The sequence below is a fragment of the Micromesistius poutassou genome, assembly GCF_964030765.1.
Source record: "Micromesistius poutassou genome assembly, chromosome: 2".
NCBI classification, from domain to species: Eukaryota; Metazoa; Chordata; class Actinopteri; order Gadiformes; family Gadidae; genus Micromesistius; species Micromesistius poutassou.
In genome coordinates, this window is record NC_140272.1 from 22,917,631 (window position 1) to 22,938,688 (window position 21,058).

Below are 21,058 nucleotides of genomic sequence, written 5' to 3' on the forward strand. Positions count from 1 at the left end.
CCTCCCTTTGCGGAAACCACTCTGACACGGAGAGAACAGCTGTCTACTTTCCATTATATAGTTCAATCTCTCTGTAACCATTCTCTCCATTGTCTTCCCTAAATGGGACGTTAATGCTATGGGCCTATAACTAGATGCTTCTGAGGGATCTTTCCCTGGTTTTAATATGGGTACTATAACAGACTCTTTCCATGCCTTCGGAATTTTGCCCTTTACCCATATCAGGTTGAACAGCTTCAGTACCACCATCAGTGAAGCATCATCCAAATGCATCAGCATGCTATAGCATACATTGTCCTTCCCTGGAGCAGTTTGCCTGGCACTAGAGATGGCTTTCTTTAGCTCAAACAGGCTAAACCGACTCTCCGAGCTATCAGCTGTCGCTACCTTCCTTGCCCTGATGTCAGGATTATTTGCTAGTGTTGACTCTCTCTGCTGCTTTGCTAGGTCTGACAGGTTCTCTGAGCTGTGCACTTTGACCAGAGTTTGGGCCAGCATCTCTGCCTTTTCCATGCTACTTACAGCTACTATGTTATTTCCTTGAAGCACTGGGATTTCCCGATATCCCCGAATGCCACTCATTCTTCTTATCATTCCCCAAATATCTGGTAACTTGGTCTCTCTACCTATGGTATTACAATACTTTCTCCAATATGCCCGCTTTGCTGTTCTTATAGTTTTCCTGACTACTGCTTGAGCCTTTTTATACTGCATTAATGCCTCCATTGAGTGGAGTGCCTTCAGACGCCTAAACGCTCTATTTCTCTCCTTTACTGCCTTCCCACAGCTTTCATCCCACCACGGAACAGCCTTTTTCCTCTTACTCCCGCCACTTTTCGGAATTGACTCTTCAGCTGACTGTATGATTGCTGTGACAAGCTCTGCATTAAACTTGTCTACATCCTCCATACACCCTCCAGAAATATCCCCACACCTAACCTTGCTCACCGCCTGAAATTTATCCCAGTTAGCGCTACCAAATTTCCATCGACGGGCTCCACCTGCTTCTTCCTGCCCCAGCTCCACTCCTACCTTAGTCAGTATCGGGTAATGGTCACTGCCCACTGTTACCGTGTTGAGCACCTCCCATTCTACAATACCTGCTAACTCTGATGACACTAGGGTTAAGTCAATGGCACTTTCTGTATTCCTTACATTGTCATACCTTGTACCCCTCCCATCATTGACACACACAAGCCCTTCTTTGTCTACAAACTCCTCTATACAGGTACCATTAACATCAGTATTCTCACTTCCCCATAAAGTACTATGAGCGTTAAAATCCCCACACCATATCAGTTTGCCCTGCACCTCCCCACCAATCTGACTCAATATATCCAGACTTAGCCTCTGGCATGGATTATAATAATTAATAACTGTTATTTCACCCTCCTCTGTCCATACCTTAACTCTGATTGACTCTTGCTCCTTCCCTACATTCACAACACAGTACTTCACACCCATAAGTACAAATATCCCAACACCCCCACCTCTGCCCTCTGCTCGATCCCTTCTAACAGCCACATACCCGTGTAGCACAAAATCCCATTCAGATCTCAACCATGTTTCCTGGATACATATCAAATGAGGCTTATCACGTTGTGTTGAAATGAAATGTTTAAACTCTTGCCCATTCGAGATGAGGCTTCTGGCATTCCATTGAAGGATTTTTAAGACCATGGGGACCCTTCACTCCGTGTCTGAGAGTGACTACTCCCGGTCCCCAGCCTGTCCTCTATATTCTCCAGCCCCAATCCTCTTACTCCCAGGAACCTCTCTGCAGCTTTAACTATGATTTTAATCTTTTCCGTCTTCCTCTCAGCTTGTGCTGAACAGTTAATTACGTCCACCATGAATAGCACAAAATCAGTTTTATTGACAATCAAGGTGTCCGTCTTCAGTCTACTGCACCCCTCACATGGCCTCGTACTGTTCTCAATTTGTCTCGGTTTCACTGCTTGGACCTGCACCCTTCTTGCTGCTTCAGCATATGTGACCCCTTGCTCCACTCTCACTTTCTGCACCTCCACTGCCCTCTTACTTGCTTCGCATCCGCGATACGCTGAGCTGTGTTCCCCCCCACAATTACAGCACTTAGGCTGAGCGCCCTTCTCACATTTCCCGTACTCGTGTTCCCCTGTACACCGTGCGCATCTTTGTTTTCCCTTACACACCGCTGCTATATGACCATACTTCTGGCACTTAAAGCATCTAAGCGGAGGAGGAACATAAGGCCGTACACTATAACTCATGTATCCTATGTATACTTTCGTTGGTAGCTGCTCCCCCTCGAACCTGATCATTACCGACAGACTGTCGCATTTCTCTCCGTTTATCATTGTCTTTAAACGCCTTGCTTCTGCCACGGTCGCCCCTGTCACATTCCCTTTGATTTGATCACTTGAAATCGCCAACGGCACGCCTGATATAACACCTCTGACATTTTGTCTATTTTCCAGCATAGATGCCGACACGCGTTTCCCCTCAAACTTGTTGAGCCTAATCGCTTTCCCTTGCTGAGCACCATCTCTACACTCAACCAGCAGAGACCCATTCCTCAGGATCCTAGCATTTTTGACTTCACCTATCAGTCTGTTTATTGCATTGGTCAGAAACATCGGATTCCACTCACCGAAGGATGCCCCATCCTGAAGAAGCTTTATCACGACTTTGTACTCTTCCTCAACCTGGATCCTCCCTGCAGCCTCACTCTGCTTACCGCCTGATTCAGACTCAGAGTTTGTATGAACTTTCTGCTTTTTCAATTTCTTTCGCTTTTGACCCGGTCTACTCCATTCCCCTCCTTCCCCGCGTCCAGAATCAAACTCCATTCCTCCCGCACCACTTCCTGCTCCGTCACTTCCCTCTGACATCTCCTGCCCATTCACAGCCCCGAGCTGAGCCGAGCCGAAAAAACACGAGACGGCGTCCCCCCCGTGATGTTTATCCCAGAACGGCAAGCGCCCAATCGACTGTCAGAATGACAGCAGCTCACCCCTTTTATACCCCATGGCCCCTCCCACTAGACAGGCCCAATCAACAGGGGGATTATAATACTGTGGCATTTTGCAAATCAACCATGAATAAACTCATCAAAAATACAGCATGCATGTTAAAGTTCATTTCATCTTGTAGATCAGTGATTTTCACTAGTGCATTTAGGCTTGTCGCTCATTAATGTCCAATGTCAATGTCCAGTGTCCTCCTTTGACACAAGGGAAAATGGTTTGGCCCAAATTGGGCCAATCAGTGGCAGCAGGTTTTTCCTGACACCATATTTAAAGCCCTCAGCCCCACCCTGACTCTTTTAGTCTGCAGTACAGAGCCATGGTGAGAGGGAGAGATTGTTTGTCAGTGTTTGAGTGTTTGAGCTTGAATATACAGTATGCTTGAAGGTTTGCTGTTCATACACTATCCATCAATGCACGCTATTGATAGGCAGTTTAACAGACAGGGACAGTGGTCAAACTGTCACAGGTGGTATCGCTGAGAATGTTCAAATCTTGCTCACAGCTGCCAACTCTAAATCAATCCAAAAGTGCTCATTTAATTAGGTCAAGGAAAGTATGGATAGTAATGGATTTGTGGTTTCAATTTGACATCCCTCTATGAGGACGTTAGAACTTATGCTTTACTGTGTGTTTAGGAACTTATATATTCAATGCTTGTTATCTGGGATGGTTTTTGAGAAAATCCCATTGATTTATTTCAGAAGGAGCTGTGATGGCCGAGAGGTTAAGGCGTTGGACTCGAAATCCAATGGGGTTTCCCCGCGCAGGTTCGAATCCTGCTCACAGCGGCGCATACCTATGGAACCCGTCCGGTCTTATTGGATCAGGGTAAGGGCTGATTTCGTTGGATTTTGACCATTCTCTATGAAGATGTTAAAACACTTGTTTTACTGGGTGTTTAGGACCTTCTTTTGATTGCTGCATGTCATTTGGGAACCTTTTACCACTATAATCCCATTTTTCACCAAAAACATGAAACTGTTATGGACCAGTGGTTAAGGCATTAGACTCGAAACTCACTGGGAACAGCGAAGGCTCAAATCCTTCACATATACTTGTCTGCTGAGATTTTTGACTAGATCACCCAATCAACAAGCCCTAGTAATTGTCAAAGGCCGAAGGGTAATCCATCTTGACCAAGAGACATTCCCTCTGTTTACTTTTACAAAAGTCTCATGACGAGAAAGAGGTAATGACTTTAGATCCAAAATGCAGTGGTTTCTATGAGGGCCGGTTCAAATTCTGCCAACGGCATCTTATTCAAAACTAATCCAGTGACAGTCATGCAAATCTGTTATGGAAAATATGTATCATAATTGCTTGCGTCTTTTAAATTTGACCAACCACTATGAAGTGCTGGAAACAGATGTTTCACTGTGCATCAAGGGCCGTTTTTATTTACCCCAGGTCCCTTGGGACTCTGTTTGAACGAAATGCCATTCGGACAGCAGTGAATTGAGCTGTGATGGCCGAGTGGTTAAGGCGTTGGACTTGAAATCCAATGGGTATTACCCGCTCAGGTTCAAATCCTGCTCACAGCGTTGTGTGTTGAATTCACATGCTGAGAGTTTCCAATTTTGACTTTAGTTAGATCTGCCTAAGCTTTGTGGGTAAGAAGTTGTGCTCAAAATCCAATGGTGGTGTCGCTGAGAATGTTCAAATCTTGCTCACAGCTGCCAACTCTAAATCAATCCAAAAGTGCTCATTTAATTAGGTCAAGGAAAGTATGGATAGTAATGGATGTGTGATTTCAATTTGACATCCCTCTATGAGGACGTTAGAACTGATGTTTTACTGTGTGTTTAGGAACTTCTATATTCAATGCTTGTTATCTGGGATGGTTTTTGAGAAAATCCCATTGTTTTTCATCAGAAGGAGCTGTGATGGCCGAGAGGTTAAGGCGTTGGACTCGAAATCCAATGGGGTTTCCCCGCGCAGGTTCGAATCCTGCTCACAGCGGCGCATACCAAAGGAACTCGTCCAGTCTTACTGGATCAGGGTAAGGGCTGATTTCGTCGTCCAGTCTTATTGGATCAGGGTAAGGGCTGATTTCGTTGGATTTTGACCATTCTTTATGAAGATGTTAAAACACTTGTTTTACTGGGTGTTTAGGACCTTCTTTTGATTGCTGCATGTCATTTGGGAACCTTTTACCACTATAATCCCATTTTTCACCAAAAACATGAAACTGTTATGGACCAGTGGTTAAGGCATTAGACTCGAAACTCACTGGGAACAGCGAAGGCTCAAATCCTTCACATATACTTGTCTGCTGAGATTTTTGACTAGATCACCCAATCAACAAGCCCTAGTAATTGTCAAAGGCCAAAGGGTAATCCATCTTGACCAAGAGACATTCCCTCTGTTTACTTTTACAAAAGTCTCATGACGAGAGAGAGCTAATGACTTTAGATCCAAAATGCAGTGGTTTCTATGAGGGCCGGTTCAAATTCTGCCAACGGCATCTTATTCAAAACTAATCCAGTGACAGTCATGCAAATCTGTTATGGAAAATATGTATCATAATTGCTTGCGTCTTTTAAATTTGACCAACCACTATGAAGTGCTGGAAACAGATGTTTCACTGTGCATCAAGGGCCGTTTTTATTTACCCCAGGTCCCTTGGGACTCTGTTTGAACGAAATGCCATTCGGACAGCAGTGAATTGAGCTGTGATGGCCGTAAGTTCCAGTTTCTGGACTGCCTCCGAGGTCCTAACACATAACAAAAGGTCCGAACAGTTCCGAACGAGGTCCGAACCAGCTCCTAATCAGGTCCGAACACATTTCCATTGAGTTTCATTGGAGGTCCGAACGAGGTCCTAACACTTTTCCGAACAGGTAGGTCACGTGACCGAGGGGGCGCGGTTATCGCTTTAGAGTTGCAGCCATTCTCTTCACCGCATCAACCTGACTCGGGAAAAAGGTTTGGAAACTTTAATTAATTAATTAATACTCATAAAAGAAACACCATAAAAAACAAAACAGTAAACGATTTAATTTCTCGTCCCGCCAGCATGATGACATTCAACTTTGTAGCCTGTGTGGCCACTTTGCTAACGGAGCTTCTGACTGCTGTGTATACTAGCGCTTTGTTCGTCCCCTCCGGTAGTGGAGCCTGGTTATGTGTTGGGGCATGTATATGTCAGATGTGTCCAGATGTATGACATGCTTGTGCCAAGTTTAATTATTAACAATAATAACATTATTACTACATAAATACACACACACACACACACACACACATGTATTATAATAATTTCCTCCACTCTGTCTGTCTGTACACACACATAGCCTAGCTCAACATTAACCTGTTTTATATTTAAAATTTGCAGATGACTAAGACAGGAAAGCCAGACAGTTACTGGAGGGACATCTGCATAAAATATGCCCAGGGCCAATTCCATTTCTCGACTGGCAAACGGCCAGGGGCCAAGAAATGGAAAAAGGCCTTGGAGAAAATAGATGCTTGCCCCCTGCAGAGCCATAGTGCTACAAAGGATCTGTTCGGGAGAAGCCTTCAGTGCTCCTGTGGGTTCCACAAGGTATGTGAAATTATTTTCCCCTGTGTATTCCACAAGGTAAGTGAGTTATTTACTAATTGATTGTTTACAGGTTTGCTTTTTCCTCTGGTGGGCTTCAGTGATTTTGCAGTAATGCCTGATGTTGATGCCTTTGCTGTCTTTTTTTCTCCCCCCCCCCAGCCAGCAGATCTGTCATCAGGAGCTGGGTCCAGTGAGGCAGGGGTAGTTGAGACGGAGGCAGGGCGAGCAGTCAGCTCGGAGACAAGCAGAGGCGAAAAGGATGCAGGGGGAGTCCGATCCCACGCAGAGGCAGGGAGTGGAGACACGGAGACCAGGAGAGGAGACACGGAGGCAGGAGGATCCCAATCCCACACACAGGCAGGGAGAGGAGACACAGAGGCAGGGGCATCAGTGGCACGACAGGAAGTGCAGTGCTATGGGTGCAACCAGCTTGTGGAGGCAGAACATTTTTCAGAACACCTGTCTAACCACCACGCAGAGGAGACCTGTGACACCTGTGGGGCCAAGGTGCAGGGTACTGTTGGTCTTTTGAATCATATTCAACAGGTTCACTATGCCACAATGATTACGCCATCACCGCAACAATCCAACAAAAGCACTTCCACCACAAAAGTGTCAACGCCATCTCCGGTCCATCCTTTTCATTCCACTTCATTTTCATCTGATCTTCCATCAACGCCATCTCCGGTCCATCCTTTTCTCTCCACTTCACTACAACACCACACTGCTACTACTCCAATCAATTGGAAAGGGTTTCTTCCAGAGCAGTTTCGGAAGGTAATTCATGAAGCTGATCAGGTGTGGGTTGCCAAATGCCTCTATGAGCCCACAGGCCAGCTGAGGCAAAAACTCCACGCCTGCTGGTTTTACCCCCCACTGATGCCCAAACCATCTCCTCCTGAGCCTGGGTGGTACTCCCGGCAGAGGCTGTTCATCTGGGCACCAATGAGAACGTGGGGGATTTCCTTGAAATGCCCACGGTGCTCGTTGAGGATGAACAGCTCCGGGATATACAGAAAGGTCAGGGAGGTGATCGACGTGGATAGCCGCTATTACCTAGTGGGAGGGGACTATCCACGTTGCAGCAAATGCGCACAGCCGGTCTGCCCGTGGAGCCAAGAAATTCTTTCACAGGTGGATGTGGCACACAGGAGCCTGTTCCCCGCTGTCCTTACGACACAGCTGGCTCTAGACAGGAGATGTATGACATTCCTGAAGCCAAGGACCAGCGGGAACAGCTCCTCCTACATGCAGTCTGCAATAGAGGAAGCTCACAGCGAGGAGTGGGCGCGGCAGACCATCCGCTACCTGTCGGATTGTGAGCACCACATGAAGATGGCTACCTTCGTCCCCTCTGCAGCTGCCTATCCTCCTCCACCACCCTTCAGGCCCCTTCCACTCGCCCAATGGTTCGAGACGGTCCACTCCAATGACATCCTCAGCCATGTGGATGAGATGAAGGGGGTGATCACATCCACCTATGGCAGAATTCTGAAGATGGATTCAACAAAGAAGGTAAGGGTTTCAACAGTAAAAAAGTACGTAAAATATAACATGTATAATTACAGGAAATTGGTTTACTTCTTAGTGCTTGTGTTGTGTTTTACAGATCACCAAGAAGCTGGCTGGCGTGATCGGGGACAGTGCTGCTTGGATGACCAACATTGGAAATGAGTTTGGCCAGGTGTTGAATTCAGTTTTGACAACGGGTGAAGGTGCAGGATTGGAGGATCTGTGCCAAGGGATAGTCACTCGTTACCAGAACGCTGGCCAAGCTGAACCTGAGGTCATCTATGTCGACCGGGACTGTTGCAGCCAGTCAGGTGGGTGAAAATTGCTCTCTCTCTCTCTCTCGCTCGCTCACACACACACACACACAAACACACACACACACACACACACGGTTAGAACCATTTGTATTAAATGTATTTATTTAATACAAATGTCACTTGGGGGAGAAGTGGCACAGGCAATTGGGAGTTTACTTATGGTGTAACCACACACAGATGTTGTGGTCTATGTTATTATGAATGGTTGTTTTTCACAGGTGTGTCTTCTGTGGCAAAGCTGTTTCACCCGTGGAAGTCTACAGTGCGGCTGGACAGCTGGCACTTCATGAGGCGCTTTAACTGCGGCCTCACTACGGAGCACCACCCTCTCTATGGCACCTTTTGTGCCAAGATTTCCTCCTGCATTTTCGAATGGGACCAGACGGATGTGCAACGCCTGAAGGAGGCCAAGAGAGGGGAGTGGAGGAACAGCCACAGTGGACACCCCCCAACTGAGGAACAGCTCCTTGCATCCATCAGCCCAGGGGAACTGAAGAGGCACTGCAGGAGGAGAACGCGTGGAGTGGAGGAGATGCGGCGCATGATTTCCGGGCTCCTGGAATCCATGTGGGACCTGACGGACACCACAGGACTGCGTCTGGTGAACCATGACAGCATGCGCCACGTCTGGGAGAAGCAGCAGAAGCACCTGGAGTGCCTCCAAGACCCTGCAGGTGTATTGCTGTACATGAAGGTGGGGACACTCCGGAAGGGTGGCAAGGAGTTGGATGTCCTCAGGTGTGGTAGGGGGTCCTCCTCCCTGGAGAGTTTCCACCGACACCAGTGTGCATTCATTCCAGGTACATTCACATCAAGGCATACTTACTGTATTGTATGTCTTTTTAAAATGTTATTTTCTGTTATGACTGAGTATGTGTTGTTCAATTATTCAAAATAACACAATTACCACTGTCGGGTATTCATATGTCTTCACTTTACAATAATGGTTGACTGAACAGAGTATTTTGTTTCTTAGGCTGGCGGTGCAATGCTGTGCATATGCAAATGTATATGCTGGAGGGGGTATCGAGGTGGAACATGGGCCGGGCCAAGGAGGCAGTAGACGTGGAGGGGGCCTCAACCCTAAGAAGCTTTGATGTTCGCTTGATGTCCCATCTGAACAACCTCAGCCGGCGCGTCCATGGTTGTGCTCTGGTGTCAGAGTTCACTCCACCCGGGAAACCTACTAGTAAGAGAGATCTCAGAGCAACACTGATTGACCAGAGTATTACATCCCCTCCTCCTCTTTTTCTTAGGCACCCCCCTATTCAGAGGACATGCATTTCTGTTGTGCGAAGATTGTGCTATTCATGTAGGAGATGGATGTGTGTATGTATGTCCTTTCTTCATCTTTGTGTTTATACTGGTTACAGGCGAGCGCATAGCAGTGGAATATTTATTGGCCCAGACCAACAGAGGTGACCTGCTGCTGGCTCCATCGCGGGTCCCTGAAGTCCCCTCGCAGGTGATTGAGGAGGAGGATGAGCCAGATGACACCATCTGCATGCCGGACATTGTCTGCCAGTCGCCTGGTGATCCTCCAAGTGCTGTGGAGGGTGACGCTGAATCCGGACCCCTCGTCACACAGGTCAATAACACTTTCTATAACACCTTACTCAAAAACACTATATTTGACTCAAGTAAATGTGGTCACAGGTCTCTGAAATCCCCTTGCAGGTGCAGGTGCATGTCCCTGAAGTCCCCTCGCAGGTGATTGAGGAGGAGGATGAGCCAGATGACACCATCAGCATGCCTGACATTGGCTGCCAGTCGGCTGGTGATCCTCCAAGTGCTGTGGAGGATGACGCTGAACCCGGACCCCTCGTCACACAGGTCAATAACACTTTCTATAACACCTTACTCAAAAACACCATATTTGACTCAAGTAAATGTGGTTACATTTTAATAAGATAAATGAATGTAAAATCAGCATTGCTCACATTAGAAACAAGAATGTACATTTATTTGCTTGGTTTTTCTTTTTCTCACTTGCACAGACCAGCCAATGTGACTCAAGGGGCGTTGTGGGATGGGATGCGGTTGATGCCCTGTCAGCCTACCTAGTTGGCTTGAATCGCACAATCACCGCCTTGTCAGCCAAGGAGGAGGCAGACATAGTCCACCTGTACACAGCTCTCCATGCCATGGACCAGAAGCCTTCAAGGTACAAAATAGTAATTATTTTGTACACCAGAATTAAACATACATCCATGGAATGAATGAAGAATATGTATGTCTCTTTCACCGTTCAGCTACACCCAGAAGGCTAGGAAGAAAGCACGGGCATCAGGAGGACCGTGGAGAGCATCGAGGAAGCCGAGTGGCTCTGCTCCTGGACAGCAGGCGGCAGAGAGGTGCTTGACCACAATTTGCTATCATTTTGGTTCAATACAAATCATTGATTAAGAGACAGCAACATGTCACTGAAAAGTATTTATTAAGTGTAAATTACTTTATTGCAATCCTTTGCAATCCCTATTGACATTGTTACTTGGTTCTTCATGACTTTACATCCTTGTTCACAGTCCAGATCATATCATACTTCTCTCCCACAGACTATACATGACTCACGGCCAAGCAGCCCAGGACCCCGAAGACCACAGGGTCAGTGAGTGTGTCTGCCTCAGACTGGCCAAGGAGTTTGAGCAGTCACGCAACAGGCCCAAGGACAAGAAGGGGAAAACCCTGCCCATCCCTCAGTCGATTGTGACTGTCTACAGCCACATTAGACAGCTGCTGGAGGACAGCAGGGTTATCGTGGTCCAGACGACGCTGGCTCTGTTGCCGGTGAACACCACCACGGTCTCTGCATGGTATGTGTTATTTCATTTACCTTCCCCATACAGCCAAGACAGTATATAAATATTTAACCTCAAGAAAAACCTCCACCTGCATGCTTGTTAGAAATATGTAATACACTGTATGTAATAACCTTAGGGAGGGAGGATAGGCTTACACATGTAAAATAATGAATGTTTGTCTTGTAGGCTGCTTAGGAGGGACAAGAGGAAGGACAGGAACATGCTGCTGCAAGGCACTGTTCTCCCTCAACAGCTGTACCTGGCCAAGGAGCCTCTCCCTCCAATCAACACTCTCCCGGCTGCCCCTGTGCAACATGCACATGAAGAGATGACGTTTGAGGAGCCAGAAAACCGCGAGGGGGAAGCTTTCCCCCGCCAGCGCACTCTAGCGGCAAACAAGCATGTTGTCATCCCTCCGCCACCTCCACCTCCTCAGTTCCCTCCACAATTTGGGCCAGCTCCGTTCCAGCAAGCTCCTCCTTTTTCATATGCTCCCCCATTTCCCCACTTTCCATTTACCCATGCTCCTCCTTTTCCGTATGCTCCCCCCTATCCACACATGCCATTCACCCATGCCCCTCCTATTCCATATCCTCCCCCATTTCCCCACTTTCCATCTACGCCTGCTCCTCAATTGCAAGCTCCTCCAGAGTGCCTTCCAGGTGCCAAGCCAAGGCAACGTGCCTGGAGGCTGAACAAAGCAGCCCAGGAGGATGAGGACCTAATGGCAAGGGGGGAACCGCCACGTAAGAGGCTGACAAAGGAGAAATATCACTACACCTGCAAGGGGTGTGGCCAGGACAAAAGCAAGCGGACTGGACACACCCAGCAGAAGGGGCGGTGGTACTGTCCAGAGTCAGGACAGACCCTGGATGACTGGAGGGTAGCTATAGTCACCATTGTCTCGCTCTCTGTTGTTTGTCTGTCTGTCTCTGTGTTGTTCGTGTCTGTCTCCCTATCTGTTGTCATGGAAAAATCCACTGAGATCTCCTCATGTTTCCACAGCTTTCTCTCTGCAGAACCAGAGCTGATCAGATCCCGCCCGAAGCCTCGGACCCACCAGGCCAGTAAGTTGGTTTTTGGTCCACTAGTTGGGTGTTGACCTGGTGTGTGTGTGGGGTGTGAGTGAGTGAGTGAGTGAGTGAGTGAGTGAGTGAGTGAGTGAGTGAGTGAGTGAGTGAGTGAGTGAGTGAGTGAGTGAGTGAGTGTGTGTGTGTGTGTGTGGGGCCAGTGACTTCTGTTTCAGTGAAAGGGGAGGGACGGGCATGTACATAACTATGTGTATGAACCAGTGTGCGTGTGTGTGTGTGTGTGTGTGTGTTACAAGACCTTCCATGGTCAGTGTCTCCTGTATAATATATATATATATATATAGATATATATTCTGTGTTCTGGATATTCTGTGTTGTCTGCCTGTTACAATAAAGTTTAATCATTTTATTTGAGCCTTCGTGTTTTTATTTAATTTCCTCTTGAATAACAGGACAGTGAGTGTCATCCATTTAATGTGATTGTGAAAACCAAAGCCAGAATCATTTACATTTATTCACAAAACCCAACACTCTGCTGCTCAATTTGGAATTTGTTTTATTCACTTGTGCTGCACAGATGTAGTCTCTCAAATAATTGAGGTTAGGGGAAACATGATGGGGGAGTTATTTACATTTACAGTTATAGACTGTTAATGCTGTTGTAACTTTAAATGTAGCATATGACATTTTGAGTTAATTATTTGAATATTGTATTATATTCATTTCATCATATTAAATGCATTCATGTGCATAATTGCATGATCACAGTCTTATTACTTTGGTGATTTGAATGGAAAAAGAGTTCCTGTGTTAAAAAATGACTACGTTACCCAAAATGCATTGCATGTATACTTCCGATATTGCCACAGCATCGGTTCGAATCCCGCAAGATACATGAAAATGTAAGTGATGATAAACCTTGCAATAAGTGCATAACTGTGTGTAAACAATGTTGAGAAGGTAAGAGAATAGATAAAAAAATGATATAGTGTACGTTCTCCTCCTTTTTTCCTCCTTTTCTTTCTCCCTCTTTCCCCCCTCTTTCCTTTCTCTTTTTTTCTTTTTCCCCCCGCCGGGCAGTCCCTTTTGCCCCATTTTTGGCCGAGTGGTTAAGGCGTTGGACTTGAAATCCAATGGGTATTACCCGCGCAGGTTCAAATCCTGCTCACAGCGTTGTGTGTTGAATTCACATGCTGAGAGTTTCCAATTTTGACTTTAGGTAGATCTGCCTAAGCTTTGTGGGTAAGAAGTTGTGCTCAAAATCCAATGGTGGTGTCGCTGAGAATGTTCAAATCTTGCTCACAGCTGCCAACTCTAAATCAATCCAAAAGTGCTCATTTAATTAGGTCAAGGAAAGTATGGATAGTAATGGATGTGTCATTTCATTTTGACATCCCTCTATGAGGACGTTAGAACTGATGTTTTACTGTGTGTTTAGGAACTTCTATATTCAATGCGTGTTATCTGGGATGGTTTTTGAGAAAATCCCATTGTTTTTCATCAGAAGGAGCTGTGATGGCCGAGAGGTTAAGGCGTTGGACTCGAAATCCAATGGGGTTTCCCCGCGCAGGTTCGAATCCTGCTCACAGCGGCGCATACCAAAGGAACCCGTCCAATCTTATTGGATCAGGGTAAGGGCTGATTTCGTCGTCCAGTCTTATTGGATCAGGGTAAGGGCTGATTTCGTTGGACTTTGACCATTCTCTAAAGCCTCTACTTGTCTGCTGAGATTTTTGACTAGATCACCCAATCAACAAGCCCTAGTAATTGTCAAAGGCCAAAGGGTAATCCATCTTGACCAAGAGACATTCCCTCTGTTTACTTTTACAAAAGTCTCATGACGAGAGAGAGCTAATGACTTTGGATCCAAAATGCAGTGGTTTCTATCAGGGCCGGTTCAAATTCTGCCAACGGCATCTTATTCGAAACTAATCCAGTAGCAGTCATGCAAATCTGTTATGGAAAATATGTATCATAATTGCTTGTCTTTTAAATTTGACCAACCACTATGAAGTGCTGGAAACAGATGTTTCACTGTGCATCAAGGGCCGTTTTTATTTACCCCAGGTCCCTTGGGACACTGTTTGAACGAAATGCCATTCGGACAGCAGTGAATTGAGCTGTGATGGCCGAGTGGTTAAGGCGTTGGACTTGAAATCCAATGGGTATTACCCGCGCAGGTTCAAATCCTGCTCACAGCGTTGTGTGATAAAATCACATGCTGAGAGTTTCCAAATTTGACTTTAGGTAGATCTGCCCAAGCTTTGTGGGTAAGAAGTTGTGCTCAAAATCCAATGGTGGTATCGCTGAGAATGTTCAAATCTTGCTCACAGCTGCCAACTCTAAATCAATCCAAAAGTGCTCATTTAATTAGGTCAAGGAAAGTATGGATAGTAATGGATTTGTGGTTTCAATTTGACATCCCTCTATGAGGACGTTAGATCTGATGCTTTACTGTGTGTTTAGGAACTTATATATTCAATGATTGTTATCTGGGATGGTTTTCGAGAAAATCCCATTGATTTATTTCAGAAGGAGCTGTGATGGCCGAGAGGTTAAGGCGTTGGACTCGAAATCCAATGGGGTTTCCCCGCGCAGGTTCGAATCCTGCTCACAGCGGCGCATACCAAAGGAACCCGTCCAGGCTTATTGGATCAGGGTAAGGGCTGATTTCGTTGGATTTTGACCATTCTTTATGAAGATGTTAAAACACTTGTTTTACTGGGTGTTTAGGACCTTCTTTTGATTGCTGCATGTCATTTGGGAACCTTTTACCACTATAATCCCATTTTTCACCAAAAACATGAAACTGTTATGGACCAGTGGTTAAGGCATTAGACTCGAAACTCACTGGGAACAGCGAAGGCTCAAATCCTTCACATATACTTGTCTGCTGAGATTTTTGACTAGATCACCCAATCAACAAGCCCTAGTAATTGTCAAAGGCCAAAGGGTAATCCATCTTGACCAAGAGACATTCCCTCTGTTTACTTTTACAAAAGTCTCATGACGAGAGAGAGCTAATGACTTTAGATCCAAAATGCAGTGGTTTCTATGAGGGCCGGTTCAAATTCTGCCAACGGCATCTTATTCAAAACTAATCCAGTGACAGTCATGCAAATCTGTTATGGAAAATATGTATCATAATTGCTTGCGTCTTTTAAATTTGACCAACCACTATGAAGTGCTGGAAACAGATGTTTCACTGTGCATCAAGGGCCGTTTTTATTTACCCCAGGTCCCTTGGGACTCTGTTTGAACGAAATGCCATTCGGACAGCAGTGAATTGAGCTGTGATGGCCGAGTGGTTAAGGCGTTGGACTTGAAATCCAATGGGTATTACCCGCGCAGGTTCAAATCCTGCTCACAGCGTTGTGTGTTGAATTCACATGCTGAGAGTTTCCAATTTTGACTTTAGGTAGATCTGCCTAAGCTTTGTGGGTAAGAAGTTGTGCTCAAAATCCAATGGTGGTGTCGCTGAGAATGTTCAAATCTTGCTCACAGCTGCCAACTCTAAATCAATCCAAAAGTGCTCATTTAATTAGGTCAAGGAAAGTATGGATAGTAATGGATGTGTCATTTCATTTTGACATCCCTCTATGAGGACGTTAGAACTGATGTTTTACTGTGTGTTTAGGAACTTCTATATTCAATGCGTGTTATCTGGGATGGTTTTTGAGAAAATCCCATTGTTTTTCATCAGAAGGAGCTGTGATGGCCGAGAGGTTAAGGCGTTGGACTCGAAATCCAATGGGGTTTCCCCGCGCAGGTTCGAATCCTGCTCACAGCGGCGCATACCAAAGGAACCCGTCCAATCTTATTGGATCAGGGTAAGGGCTGATTTCGTCGTCCAGTCTTATTGGATCAGGGTAAGGGCTGATTTCGTTGGACTTTGACCATTCTCTAAAGCCTCTACTTGTCTGCTGAGATTTTTGACTAGATCACCCAATCAACAAGCCCTAGTAATTGTCAAAGGCCAAAGGGTAATCCATCTTGACCAAGAGACATTCCCTCTGTTTACTTTTACAAAAGTCTCATGACGAGAGAGAGCTAATGACTTTGGATCCAAAATGCAGTGGTTTCTATCAGGGCCGGTTCAAATTCTGCCAACGGCATCTTATTCGAAACTAATCCAGTAGCAGTCATGCAAATCTGTTATGGAAAATATGTATCATAATTGCTTGTCTTTTAAATTTGACCAACCACTATGAAGTGCTGGAAACAGATGTTTCACTGTGCATCAAGGGCCGTTTTTATTTACCCCAGGTCCCTTGGGACACTGTTTGAACGAAATGCCATTCGGACAGCAGTGAATTGAGCTGTGATGGCCGAGTGGTTAAGGCGTTGGACTTGAAATCCAATGGGTATTACCCGCGCAGGTTCAAATCCTGCTCACAGCGTTGTGTGATAAAATCACATGCTGAGAGTTTCCAAATTTGACTTTAGGTAGATCTGCCCAAGCTTTGTGGGTAAGAAGTTGTGCTCAAAATCCAATGGTGGTATCGCTGAGAATGTTCAAATCTTGCTCACAGCTGCCAACTCTAAATCAATCCAAAAGTGCTCATTTAATTAGGTCAAGGAAAGTATGGATAGTAATGGATTTGTGGTTTCAATTTGACATCCCTCTATGAGGACGTTAGATCTGATGCTTTACTGTGTGTTTAGGAACTTATATATTCAATGATTGTTATCTGGGATGGTTTTCGAGAAAATCCCATTGATTTATTTCAGAAGGAGCTGTGATGGCCGAGAGGTTAAGGCGTTGGACTCGAAATCCAATGGGGTTTCCCCGCGCAGGTTCGAATCCTGCTCACAGCGGCGCATACCAAAGGAACCCGTCCAGTCTTATTGGATCAGGGTAAGGGCTGATTTCGTTGCATTTTGACCATTCTTTATGAAGATGTTAAAACACTTGTTTTACTGGGTGTTTAGGACCTTCTTTTGATTGCTGCATGTCATTTGGGAACCTTTTCCCACTATAATCCCATTTTTCACCAAAAACATGAAACTGTTATGGACCAGTGGTTAAGGCATTAGACTCGAAACTCACTGGGAACAGCGAAGGCTCAAATCCTTCACATATACTTGTCTGCTGAGATTTTTGACTAGATCACCCAATCAACAAGCCCTAGTAATTGTCAAAGGCCAAAGGGTAATCCATCTTGACCAAGAGACATTCCCTCTGTTTACTTTTACAAAAGTCTCATGACGAGAGAGAGCTAATGACTTTAGATCCAAAATGCAGTGGTTTCTATGAGGGCCGGTTCAAATTCTGCCAACGGCATCTTATTCAAAACTAATCCAGTGACAGTCATGCAAATCTGTTATGGAAAATATGTATCATAATTGCTTGCGTCTTTTAAATTTGACCAACCACTATGAAGTGCTGGAAACAGATGTTTCACTGTGCATCAAGGGCCGTTTTTATTTACCCCAGGTCCCTTGGGACTCTGTTTGAACGAAATGCCATTCGGACAGCAGTGAATTGAGCTGTGATGGCCGAGTGGTTAAGGCGTTGGACTTGAAATCCATTGGGTATTACCCGCGCAGGTTCAAATCCTGCTCACAGCGTTGTGTGTTGAATTCACATGCTGAGAGTTTCCAATTTTGACTTTAGGTAGATCTGCCTAAGCTTTGTGGGTAAGAAGTTGTGCTCAAAATCCAATGGTGGTGTCGCTGAGAATGTTCAAATCTTGCTCACAGCTGCCAACTCTAAATCAATCCAAAAGTGCTCATTTAATTAGGTCAAGGAAAGTATGGATAGTAATGGATGTGTCATTTCATTTTGACATCCCTCTATGAGGACGTTAGAACTGATGTTTTACTGTGTGTTTAGGAACTTCTATATTCAATGCGTGTTATCTGGGATGGTTTTTGAGAAAATCCCATTGTTTTTCATCAGAAGGAGCTGTGATGGCCGAGAGGTTAAGGCGTTGGACTCGAAATCCAATGGGGTTTCCCCGCGCAGGTTCGAATCCTGCTCACAGCGGCGCATACCAAAGGAACCCGTCCAATCTTATTGGATCAGGGTAAGGGCTGATTTCGTCGTCCAGTCTTATTGGATCAGGGTAAGGGCTGATTTCGTTGGACTTTGACCATTCTCTAAAGCCTCTACTTGTCTGCTGAGATTTTTGACTAGATCACCCAATCAACAAGCCCTAGTAATTGTCAAAGGCCAAAGGGTAATCCATCTTGACCAAGAGACATTCCCTCTGTTTACTTTTACAAAAGTCTCATGACGAGAGAGAGCTAATGACTTTGGATCCAAAATGCAGTGGTTTCTATCAGGGCCGGTTCAAATTCTGCCAACGGCATCTTATTCGAAACTAATCCAGTAGCAGTCATGCAAATCTGTTATGGAAAATATGTATCATAATTGCTTGTCTTTTAAATTTGACCAACCACTATGAAGTGCTGGAAACAGATGTTTCACTGTGCATCAAGGGCCGTTTTTATTTACCCCAGGTCCCTTGGGACACTGTTTGAACGAAATGCCATTCGGACAGCAGTGAATTGAGCTGTGATGGCCGAGTGGTTAAGGCGTTGGACTTGAAATCCAATGGGTATTACCCGCGCAGGTTCAAATCCTGCTCACAGCGTTGTGTGATAAAATCACATGCTGAGAGTTTCCAAATTTGACTTTAGGTAGATCTGCCCAAGCTTTGTGGGTAAGAAGTTGTGCTCAAAATCCAATGGTGGTATCGCTGAGAATGTTCAAATCTTGCTCACAGCTGCCAACTCTAAATCAATCCAAAAGTGCTCATTTAATTAGGTCAAGGAAAGTATGGATAGTAATGGATTTGTGGTTTCAATTTGACATCCCTCTATGAGGACGTTAGATCTGATGCTTTACTGTGTGTTTAGGAACTTATATATTCAATGATTGTTATCTGGGATGGTTTTCGAGAAAATCCCATTGATTTATTTCAGAAGGAGCTGTGATGGCCGAGAGGTTAAGGCGTTGGACTCGAAATCCAATGGGGTTTCCCCGCGCAGGTTCGAATCCTGCTCACAGCGGCGCATACCAAAGGAACCCGTCCAGTCTTATTGGATCAGGGTAAGGGCTGATTTCGTTGGATTTTGACCATTCTTTATGAAGATGTTAAAACACTTGTTTTACTGGGTGTTTAGGACCTTCTTTTGATTGCTGCATGTCATTTGGGAACCTTTTCCCACTATAATCCCATTTTTCACCAAAAACATGAAACTGTTATGGACCAGTGGTTAAGGCATTAGACTCGAAACTCACTGGGAACAGCGAAGGCTCAAATCCTTCACATATACTTGTCTGCTGAGATTTTTGACTAGATCACCCAATCAACAAGCCCTAGTAATTGTCAAAGGCCAAAGGGTAATCCATCTTGACCAAGAGACATTCCCTCTGTTTACTTTTACAAAAGTCTCATGACGAGAGAGAGCTAATGACTTTAGATCCAAAATGCAGTGGTTTCTATGAGGGCCGGTTCAAATTCTGCCAACGGCATCTTATTCAAAACTAATCCAGTGACAGTCATGCAAATCTGTTATGGAAATTATGTATCATAATTGCTTGCGTCTTTTAAATTTGACCAACCACTATGAAGTGCTGGAAACAGATGTTTCACTGTGCATCAAGGGCCGTTTTTATTTACCCCAGGTCCCTTGGGACTCTGTTTGAATGAAATGCCATTCGGACAGCAGTGAATTGAGCTGTGATGGCCGAGTGGTTAAGGCGTTGGACTTGAAATCCAATGGGTATTACCCGCGCAGGTTCAAATCCTGCTCACAGCGTTGTGTGTTGAATTCACATGCTGAGAGTTTCCAATTTTGACTTTAGGTAGATCTGCCTAAGCTTTATGGGTAAGAAGTTGTGCTCAAAATCCAATGGTGGTGTCGCTGAGAATGTTCAAATCTTGCTCACAGCTGCCAACTCTAAATCAATCCAAAAGTGCTCATTTAATTAGGTCAAGGAAAGTATGGATAGTAATGGATGTGTCATTTCAATTTGACATCCCTCTATGAGGACGTTAGAACTGATGTTTTACTGTGTGTTTAGGAACTTCTATATTCAATGCTTGTTATCTGGGATGGTTTTTGAGAAAATCCCATTGTTTTTCATCAGAAAGAGCTGTGATGGCCGAGAGGTTAAGGCGTTGGACTCGAAATCCAATGGGGTTTCCCCGCGCAGGTTCGAATCCTGCTCACAGCGGCGCATACCAAAGGAACCCGTCCAATCTTATTGGATCAGGGTAAGGGCTGATTTCGTCGTCCAGTCTTATTGGATCAGGGTAAGGGCTGATTTCGTTGGACTTTGACCATTCTCTAAAGCCTCTACTTGTCTGCTGAGATTTTTGACTAGATCACCCAATCAACAAGCCCTAGTAATTGTCAAAGGGCAAAGGGTAATCCATCTTGACCAAGAGACATTCCCTCTGTTTACTTTTACAAAAGTCTCATGACGAGAAAGAGGTAATGACTTTAGATCCAAAATGCAGTGGTTTCTATGAGGGCCGGTTCAAATTCTGCCAACGGCATCTTATTCAAAACTAATCCAGTGACAGTCATGCAAATCTGTTATGGAAAATATGTATCATAATTGCTTGCGTCTTTTAAATTTGACCAACCACTATGAAGTGCTGGAAACAGATGTTTCACTGTGCATCAAGGGCCGTTTTTATTTACCCCAGGTCCCTTGGGACTCTGTTTGAACGAAATGCCATTCGGACAGCAGTGAATTGAGCTGTGATGGCCGAGTGGTTAAGGCGTTGGACTTGAAATCCAATGGGTATTACCCGCTCAGGTTCAAATCCTGCTCACAGCGTTGTGTGTTGAATTCACATGCTGAGAGTTTCCAATTTTGACT

The 21,058-nt window shown here is 45.2% G+C and overlaps 1 protein-coding gene and 18 non-coding genes across 19 annotated transcripts; all 19 read left to right on the top strand.

Moving 5' to 3' along the window:
- The first annotated feature begins 3,717 nt into the window (after nucleotides 1-3,717).
- Nucleotides 3,718-3,799, top strand: AC3HAE_009508 (transfer RNA serine (anticodon CGA)). The gene has a single exon. It is a non-coding gene; the product is annotated as a tRNA-Ser (tRNA).
- Nucleotides 3,800-4,470: 671 nt separating this feature from the next.
- Nucleotides 4,471-4,552, top strand: AC3HAE_009509 (transfer RNA serine (anticodon UGA)). The gene has a single exon. It is a non-coding gene; the product is annotated as a tRNA-Ser (tRNA).
- A 336-nt stretch (nucleotides 4,553-4,888) lies between these two features.
- AC3HAE_009511 (transfer RNA serine (anticodon CGA)) lies at nucleotides 4,889-4,970 on the top strand. The gene has a single exon. It is a non-coding gene; the product is annotated as a tRNA-Ser (tRNA).
- Nucleotides 4,971-8,248: 3,278 nt separating this feature from the next.
- On the top strand, nucleotides 8,249-12,329 carry LOC311338657 (uncharacterized protein). Its single transcript, XM_084463941.1, has 9 exons — nucleotides 8,249-8,378; nucleotides 8,603-9,184; nucleotides 9,361-9,573; nucleotides 9,758-9,972; nucleotides 10,062-10,217; nucleotides 10,382-10,548; nucleotides 10,637-10,738; nucleotides 10,940-11,197; nucleotides 11,372-12,329. The coding sequence occupies exons 2-9, from the start codon at nucleotides 8,671-8,673 to the stop codon at nucleotides 12,285-12,287; spliced, it is 2,541 nt and encodes an 846-aa protein (XP_084320067.1). The 5' UTR covers nucleotides 8,249-8,378; nucleotides 8,603-8,670; the 3' UTR covers nucleotides 12,288-12,329.
- Nucleotides 12,330-13,313: 984 nt separating this feature from the next.
- Nucleotides 13,314-13,387, top strand: AC3HAE_009512 (transfer RNA serine (anticodon UGA)). The gene has a single exon. It is a non-coding gene; the product is annotated as a tRNA-Ser (tRNA).
- Nucleotides 13,388-13,725: 338 nt separating this feature from the next.
- On the top strand, nucleotides 13,726-13,807 carry AC3HAE_009513 (transfer RNA serine (anticodon CGA)). The gene has a single exon. It is a non-coding gene; the product is annotated as a tRNA-Ser (tRNA).
- A 528-nt stretch (nucleotides 13,808-14,335) lies between these two features.
- Nucleotides 14,336-14,417, top strand: AC3HAE_009514 (transfer RNA serine (anticodon UGA)). Its single transcript has one exon. It is a non-coding gene; the product is annotated as a tRNA-Ser (tRNA).
- A 336-nt stretch (nucleotides 14,418-14,753) lies between these two features.
- Nucleotides 14,754-14,835, top strand: AC3HAE_009515 (transfer RNA serine (anticodon CGA)). Its single transcript has one exon. It is a non-coding gene; the product is annotated as a tRNA-Ser (tRNA).
- A 671-nt stretch (nucleotides 14,836-15,506) lies between these two features.
- Nucleotides 15,507-15,588, top strand: AC3HAE_009517 (transfer RNA serine (anticodon UGA)). The gene has a single exon. It is a non-coding gene; the product is annotated as a tRNA-Ser (tRNA).
- Nucleotides 15,589-15,924: 336 nt separating this feature from the next.
- AC3HAE_009518 (transfer RNA serine (anticodon CGA)) lies at nucleotides 15,925-16,006 on the top strand. The gene has a single exon. It is a non-coding gene; the product is annotated as a tRNA-Ser (tRNA).
- A 528-nt stretch (nucleotides 16,007-16,534) lies between these two features.
- AC3HAE_009519 (transfer RNA serine (anticodon UGA)) lies at nucleotides 16,535-16,616 on the top strand. The gene has a single exon. It is a non-coding gene; the product is annotated as a tRNA-Ser (tRNA).
- Nucleotides 16,617-16,952: 336 nt separating this feature from the next.
- AC3HAE_009520 (transfer RNA serine (anticodon CGA)) lies at nucleotides 16,953-17,034 on the top strand. Its single transcript has one exon. It is a non-coding gene; the product is annotated as a tRNA-Ser (tRNA).
- A 671-nt stretch (nucleotides 17,035-17,705) lies between these two features.
- On the top strand, nucleotides 17,706-17,787 carry AC3HAE_009522 (transfer RNA serine (anticodon UGA)). The gene has a single exon. It is a non-coding gene; the product is annotated as a tRNA-Ser (tRNA).
- Nucleotides 17,788-18,123: 336 nt separating this feature from the next.
- Nucleotides 18,124-18,205, top strand: AC3HAE_009523 (transfer RNA serine (anticodon CGA)). The gene has a single exon. It is a non-coding gene; the product is annotated as a tRNA-Ser (tRNA).
- Nucleotides 18,206-18,733: 528 nt separating this feature from the next.
- On the top strand, nucleotides 18,734-18,815 carry AC3HAE_009524 (transfer RNA serine (anticodon UGA)). Its single transcript has one exon. It is a non-coding gene; the product is annotated as a tRNA-Ser (tRNA).
- A 336-nt stretch (nucleotides 18,816-19,151) lies between these two features.
- AC3HAE_009525 (transfer RNA serine (anticodon CGA)) lies at nucleotides 19,152-19,233 on the top strand. Its single transcript has one exon. It is a non-coding gene; the product is annotated as a tRNA-Ser (tRNA).
- A 671-nt stretch (nucleotides 19,234-19,904) lies between these two features.
- AC3HAE_009526 (transfer RNA serine (anticodon UGA)) lies at nucleotides 19,905-19,986 on the top strand. The gene has a single exon. It is a non-coding gene; the product is annotated as a tRNA-Ser (tRNA).
- Nucleotides 19,987-20,322: 336 nt separating this feature from the next.
- AC3HAE_009527 (transfer RNA serine (anticodon CGA)) lies at nucleotides 20,323-20,404 on the top strand. Its single transcript has one exon. It is a non-coding gene; the product is annotated as a tRNA-Ser (tRNA).
- Nucleotides 20,405-20,934: 530 nt separating this feature from the next.
- On the top strand, nucleotides 20,935-21,016 carry AC3HAE_009529 (transfer RNA serine (anticodon UGA)). Its single transcript has one exon. It is a non-coding gene; the product is annotated as a tRNA-Ser (tRNA).
- The last annotated feature ends 42 nt before the right edge of the window (nucleotides 21,017-21,058 follow it).

Bases quoted from the DNA above. Each gene is read 5' to 3' on its own strand.
- LOC311338657 (XM_084463941.1), top strand. From the start codon at position 8,671: ATGAGGCGCTTTAACTGCGGCCTCACTACGGAGCACCACCCTCTCTAT. The intron at 9,185-9,360 runs GTACATTCACAT...TTTGTTTCTTAG, and splicing joins CCAGTGTGCATTCATTCCAG to GCTGGCGGTGCAATGCTGTG. The intron at 11,198-11,371 runs GTATGTGTTATT...TTTGTCTTGTAG, and splicing joins ACCACCACGGTCTCTGCATG to GCTGCTTAGGAGGGACAAGA.